At 37.5% G+C, this 7,463-nt stretch overlaps 1 protein-coding gene across 1 annotated transcript; it reads left to right on the top strand.

Moving 5' to 3' along the window:
• Positions 1–2,584, top strand: LOC135323004 (transmembrane protein 238-like). The gene is given in 4 exon segments (XM_064494247.1): positions 1–27; positions 618–792; positions 795–815; positions 818–2,584. Coding segments are annotated over 4 exon segments (561 nt in total). The 3' UTR covers positions 1,156–2,584.
• The last annotated feature ends 4,879 nt before the right edge of the window (positions 2,585–7,463 follow it).

The raw sequence follows: 7,463 nt of genomic DNA, 5'->3' as shown, positions 1-7,463 counted from the left end.
ATGGAGCTGCGGTCAGGCCTGGGTGCGGTGAGGAAGGGCACAGAACAGTGACCAGGAAAGACGGCTTTCTCCTTCCCCATCCCTGCCAGAAGCCTGGATTTGTAAGCACTGAGGCCAGCCTGTCCGTTTTCAGAGAGTGGCTTAGTGGAGAAAGAAGTGGCTTTTTGTCCCCTGAAATGGCTAAATAGGACTTTACAAAGAGACATATGAGGGTCATGAGATGACTGAAAGACTTTGAGGAATTTGAAAGGTGGAGAAGAATTTTTCAGACGTCACAGGTCCTTGCTCCCTGGCTTGCTGGCCCTTCACAGCCAGCCACAAGCATGGTACGTCCTACTGTTCCCATCTTGCTAATGACATGGTAGAGCCTCCCTTGGCTGCACAACAAAGGGAAATGGCATAAACCAGCTCACATGCAGTGGGGAAGCTGAGACAAAGACTGCCCAGTCATTTCAGTATTGGGGAGTTTCCAACGTCTCAAAGATTGATGCCCCCCGCCAGGGTGATTTGTTTTTTGTTTAATTTTTCATATTTTATTCCTGGTATTAACAAGTTAAGAAAGTAGAACTTTCCCAAGTGCTGACTTATAGACAATGTTTATAGAGAATTAAGAGCAGGGGACCCCCGCCCGGCGCACCGTCCCAGCGGGGGGCGCGCCCGTGCCGGCGTCCGGCCTGGGCCGCTGCGGGATGGCGCTGCTTCTGGCCGCGGCGCTGCTGACCGGCGTGTTCGCGCAGCTGCAGGGGCGCGGCCGCGACTTCGGCGACCTGCTCGTCTACTCGGGCTTCCTGAGCCTCTGGGCTGGGTCCTCTGGTACAGGGCAACATCGCGATCTCGCGCCGGGAGCTCGAGCGCGACTACGGCCTGCGGCCCTCGGCTCGCGCCCGCCTCGCGGGAAAGCTCTCCCGCCGCTCGTCGGCTTCCTCCTCCGTCGGCCGGCGCGGCGCGCCTGGCTCCCGGGGATCGGGCCGAGCCGCCCGCGCGCCCGCGCCGCCCTCCGCCGGCTCCCGCCGCGCGCGCCTGCGCCCCGCCCCGGCCTGGGGCGGCGGGCGCACATGGCCCCACCTGTCAGGGCCCCGACTGGCGGAGGTGTGCAGCTGTCCCCAGCGTCATCTGGCCGGATGCCTACCTGCCCTCCCTCTATCCCCTGGATAAACAACTCAGCCTCACAGAAAAAAAAAAAAAAAAAAGAGGTAGAAGCTACTATGAATAACGTAAATAAGCCACAGGGGTACATTGTATCTAATCTGTTCCCTTTGCTTAGCTATAAACGGCCACTCCAGCAGTGAAAAACCTGGCTCCCTTTATTTGTCACCTATTTATAGACTTGTTCCACCCCATTGTACTTGCTCAGCAGTATCAGATTTTCACCCTACTTCCATGGGAAACAACCTCATGAACTATGCGGCATTCTTCTGTGCAGTTTCTTTGCCTTTATTGTTAACAGACTATACTTGTTTCCAAAGTTACACAGGTCAGCATTTCCCCCCACATTTACTTCAGTGCAATAGTTTAATACATTTGTAATATAATTAGATTGTTTTTGCCACAGTCTGCATTCTTTCCTGGGATCCCCTGACCTCTTTATATATATATATATATATATATATAAATTTTCACATATCAAGATTCACTCTGTTGTGTTAAGTTCTGTGGGTTTTGAGAAACACAAGTCCTGCTTCCAGTGCTGCAGTAACATACAGAATGTTTTCACTACCTTAAAAGTCCTCTATGCATCACCAGTTCATCTCTCCTTCAAACCCCCAGACAGCCGGAAACTGCAAATCATTTCAGTGTCTTTAAAGCTTTGTCTTTTCCAGAATGTCAAATAATTGGAATTACAGAATTTGTACCCTTTTTCTCCTGGCTTCTTTCACTTAGCAGTATACACTTAAGTTTCCTTCGTGTCTTTTCATGGCTTGATAACTTACTGCTTTTTAATAACTAAATTACTTTAATTGCTAACTTGCATTACATGGATTTACAGTTTATCTATTCAGCTCTTGAACAGCATATGTTGGTAGCTTCGCGTTTTGGGTGATTATGAATAAAACTGCTATGAACGTTAGCATGCATGTTTTTGTGTGAGCATAATTTTTCAAAGCAATTGAGAAAATATCACACGATGCATTTTCTGGATTATATGGCAAGACTACGTTTAACTTTGTAAGAGCCTGCCAACCTGTCTTCCAATATGGTTCTACCATTTTGTAATCCCACCAGCAATGAATAAGAGTTCTTATTCTACATCCTTGCCAGGATGTGGCATTGTTAGTTTTTGGAATTTTAATCTTTTAAATAGGTCTGTATTAGTATCTTGTACTTGTTTTAATGTGAAATTCCCTGAAAAGAAATGATGAAATGAATTTTATATGCTTATTTTCCATCTACATATCCTTATTGGTGAAGGTGTCTGTCAAATAATTTGCCCATTTTTATTTGAGTTATTTGCTTTCTTACTGTTGTGTTTTTATTTATTTCTTGTATATTTTGGATAAAGATTCTTTTTCATATGTCTTTTGTGCATATTTTTTCTCCCAATCCATTACTATCAATTCGTTCTTTTAACAATGTCTTTCATGGAGATTTTTAGTTTAATAAAGTCTAATTTATCAATCTACCAATTTACTTTCATGAATCATGATTTTGCTATTGTATTTAAAACCTTATTGCCACACTCAAGGTTACATTGATTTTTTTCCTTTTTTTCTTCTCTAAGTTTACATATTGTGTTTTATACTTATGCCTCTGATCTTTATTGAGTTAATTATTGTGAAATGGGTAAATTCTGTGTCTGTTTAACTTTTTTTGCACAGTGATGTTCAATTATTCCTGTACCATTTGTTGAAAAGACTATCCTTCCTCCACTGATTTTTTTTTTTTCCTCCATCAAGAACTAATGAGTGTACTTGCAGTGTCCTATTTTGGGCTCTCTATTCTAGTCCATTGATCTATATGTCTATTCTTTCACTAGTCCCATGGTCTCTGGATTACTGTAGCTTTTTATGTTTGTTTGTTTGTTTAAGTTTTTATTTATTAATTTTTCCAGGTGGGGGGCAGTAATTAGGTTTACTTATTTATTTATTTTAATGGAGGTACTGGGAATTGAACTCAGGACTTTTGCATGCTAGGCATGCACTTTACCACTGAGCTACATCCTCCCTCTGGATTGCTGTAGCTTTTATAGTAAGGATTCAAATCAGATCGTGCCAGTCCTCCAACTTTGTTCTTCTTTGGTATCATATTGGCTATTCTGGGTCTTTAGAATATACACATACATTTTAGAATATTTGTTGATATCTCCAACACAAATTACTGGGTTTGGGTTAGAATTGCCTTGAATCTATATGTAAAGATGGGGAGAATTTATGTCTTAACAATATTGAGTCTTTCACAAACATGAATTACCTCTCCATGTATTTAGACTGTTTTTGATTTCTTTCACCCGAGTTCTTAGCTTTCCATATCTAGATTCTGTACATATTTTGTTAATATTATACCAAAGTATTAAAAATTTTGGTAGTTATAAATAATGATGTTTTGAATTTCAAATTAGAATTGTTCATTACTGGTACATATAGAAAAAATGGAATTTTGTATAATAACTTTGTATCAAGTGACCTTTCTATAATCATTTATGAGTTCCAGCACTATTTTTTGCGAATTTTGTAAGATTTCTTATGTAAACAATCATGTCTTTTCTGAACAAATAGAGTATTATTTCTTTCTTCCTAATTTGTATACTTTGTTTATTTCTTGTCTTGGATCATCCTTGCATTGTTCTTGATGTTAGGGGAAAAGCATCTACTTTCTAACAATTAAGGATGTTATTGGCTATAGGTCTTTTTTAAGATGTTCTTTATCAAATTGAGGAATCTTTCCTCTATTCTTAGTTTGCTGAGAGTTTTTTTAATCATAGACACTAACCTACTGAGGTTAATCAGATCATAACTGACTTGGAGGGAACAAAATATTCAGCTCCAGCCCTCTTTAGCCTTACACATGGGGGGAAGGGAAATACTCAATTTTAGTTCCCTCTAGTTATTTGGCCCCTTCACTAAAGAGGGGAGGGTCTCTGAGATATACTAATAAAGGTCACAGCCCAGGGGAACAGTCTCACAAAAGAATGAAACCTAATCATGGGACTGTAAAACACTTTCCCTCCCAACACACCTTAGGAACACATCACTAAAACACTATGTACTAGAGTTCAACAAAATGATGTCTACTTTTCAACAAAAAAATTATGAGGCACATTGAGAGGAAAACAGGAGAGTTTGAACAGACAAAGCAAGTGTCACAACCGGACCCATATAGCATTAAGATGTTGAAGTTATCAGACCAGAAATTTTGAAAAATATGATTAATATGTTAATAACTCTAATTTTAAAAGTAGACAATATGCGAGAACAAATGAGTAATGTAAACAGAGAGATGAACATTCTAAGAAAGAATAAAAAAAGAAATAATAGAAATCAAAAACTCCATAGTAGTAATGAAGAATTCCTTCAACAAACTCATTAGTAGACTGGACACAGTACAGGACAAAATCAGTGAACTTCATGAAAAACTTTTTAAAAAATATGGTTTCACAAAAAGAAAATGATAATTCTGTAGTAACTGAACTTAAAAGAATGAAATAATGTGATCTAACTGATAAAACATTCAAACTAGATGTTTATGAGGAAATTCAACAAGCTACAAGAAAACTCAAAAAGACAATTAAGGAAACTCAGAATAAAGTTAATGAACATAAGCAGTTTTTTATCAAAAATATTGAAATTATAAGAAGAGTACCAAGCAAAAATTTTAGAGCAGAAGAATTCAGTTAATGAGATAAAGAATGTAATAGCATCAGAAGCAAAGCAGATCAGATCAAAAAAAGAGTAAGTGACTTGGAGGATAGAAATGAGAAATGCACCAGTTAGGAGAGAGAATTAAGATTCTTAAAATGTGATGAAACCCTACAAGACCTATAGGAAACTATCAGAACAGCAAATATAAGAATAATTGTTGTCCCAAAAGGAGAAGACACAGGAAGGGCGCAGAGAGATTATTTTTTAAAATAATAGCTGAGAATTTCCCAACCAGAGAGGGTACTGGATGTACAAATCCAAGAAGTTAATCAAGGATCCTATTATCTCAATGCAAATAGACCTTCTCCAAGACATATTATAATCAAATTGTCAAAAATTAATGATAAAGAAAGAATCTTAAAGGCTGCCAGGGGAAAAAAGGAACCTACAAAGGAACCCCCATTAAGCTATCAGTGAATTTTCCAGCAGAGACTTTATAGGCCAGGATAGAGTAGAAATGATATATTCAAAATATTGAAAGAAAAAAAATAGCAGCAAAGAATACTTTATTTGGCAAAGTTATCCTTAAGATATGAAGGAAAAATAAAGGCTTTCCCAGAAATAAAAGGTGAGGGAGTTCACCACCACTAGATCTGCTTTGCAAAAAAATGATGAAAGGAGTTCTCCAGTCTAAAATAAGAAGGTGCTAATCAGTAACATAAAAACTTACAAAAGTACACAACACTCTGGTAAATGTGAAAAATAAACAGTCAGCATTAGAAACCTGTGCAGTAGTCCCCCAGAACCTGTAGGGGATTGGTTCCAGACCACAGTTATGAAAATCCATGGATGCTCAAGTTTCATAGTCCACCCTTGGTACCCGTATTTCTGCATCATGGATTTAACCAACTATGAATCACATTTTACTGTGATATTTATCAAAAAAAATCTGTAAGTGGACCCACAGAGTTCAAACCCATGTTGTTCAAGGATCAACTGTACTACATTAGAATGATGTGTTAACCACTTAATTATAGTATGAAGTTTAAAGGGAAAGACCATTAAAATAACTATTGCTACTATATTATTTAATAAATTTATACCAAAAATAGGTAAATTGTGACATCAAAAATATAAAAGGGGATGAGTATAAGAGCGGAGACTTTTTAGGCAAATAAAGGTAAGTCGCTATCAGCATAAAATGAACTGCTATATCTATGAGCTGTTTTTATATAAGGCCCACGGTAATCACAAAGCAAAAATCTAGAGTAGAGTTATGAAACATAAAAAGAGGTGAGACTGAGCATATCAACATGGGAAGCGACACATTATAAAAGTAGGCAGAAGCAGAGGGAAAAAGAAACAATGGAGTTACAAAACAACCGGAAGGCAGGTGATAAGATGGCTGTAGTAAGACCTTATATATGAATAATCTAAATGTACTCACAGCAAAAAAGAATGTGACAATGAATATATGTATGTTCATGTATAACTGGAAAATTGTGCTCTACGCTGGAAATTGACACAACATTGTAAAATGACTGTAACTCAATTTTAAAAAATGTTAAAAAAATGTAAATAGATTGAACTCAGCAATCAAAAGGCAGAGGGACTGAATGGATAAGAAAAAAAAAAGAACAAATTATATGTTGCCTATAGGAGATTACTTTCAGCTCTAAAGATACACACAGGCTCAAAGTGAAGAGATGGAAGAAGATATTCCATGCAAGAGGAAACCAAAGGAAAGTGGGAGTAGATATTCTTCTATCAGACATAACAGACTAAACCAAAAATGGCAGTAAGATACATAAAATAGTAATGAGACAACATGATACTTAAAAGCTTCTGCACAGCAAAAGAAACAATTAATAAAATGAAAAGTCAACCTACAGAATGGGTTAAATTTTTTTGCAAACATATATCAATTAAGGGTTAATATCCAAGATATATAAAGAACTCATTCAACTCAGTAACAAGCAAACTGATTTAAAAATGGTCAGAACAACTGAACAGACATTTTTCCAGAGAAGACATTCAAATGGCCAACAGGTATATGAAAACATACATCAAAAACCATCAGGGAAATGAGTCAATACCACAATGAGATATCATCTCATGCTTGTGAGAATAATATTCTCAAGAACAACAAGAGATAACACAGATTGGTGAAATATGGAGAAAAGGGAAAACTTGTGTACTGTTGGTGGGAATGTAAACTTACAACCACTCTGGAAAATAATATGTATTTCCTCAAAAATTAAAAATTGATTTACCATATGACCCAGCAATTCTACTGCTGGTTGTCTTTAAAATTATCTGAAAACAAGATATCAGAGATATATACATTTCTATGTTTATTGCAGCTTTATTCATAATAACAAAGATATGAAAATAACCTAAGTGCCCTTCAACCAATGAATGGATAAAGAAGATGTGGTATAAAGAATTGACACTTCAGCAGCATGCAACAACATCGCTTTGAATTGCATGAGTCCACTTACATGTGCATTTTTTTTTTCAGTAAATGCATACACAGCATTCCCCAGTCTGAGGTTGGTTGAATTCCTGGATACAGAACTGTGGTCACGAGGGCTGACTGTAAGGTTATACTCTGATTGGTTTTCAAATGGACAGGAGTTCACTCCCGTAAACCCCTCATTCTTCAAG

Source organism: Camelus dromedarius, chromosome 15, assembly GCF_036321535.1.
Source record: "Camelus dromedarius isolate mCamDro1 chromosome 15, mCamDro1.pat, whole genome shotgun sequence".
In the NCBI taxonomy this organism is placed as follows: Eukaryota; Metazoa; Chordata; class Mammalia; order Artiodactyla; family Camelidae; genus Camelus; species Camelus dromedarius.
Note: the sequence above shows the minus strand (reverse complement) of the source record. Positions and strands in the feature narration are given on the sequence as shown.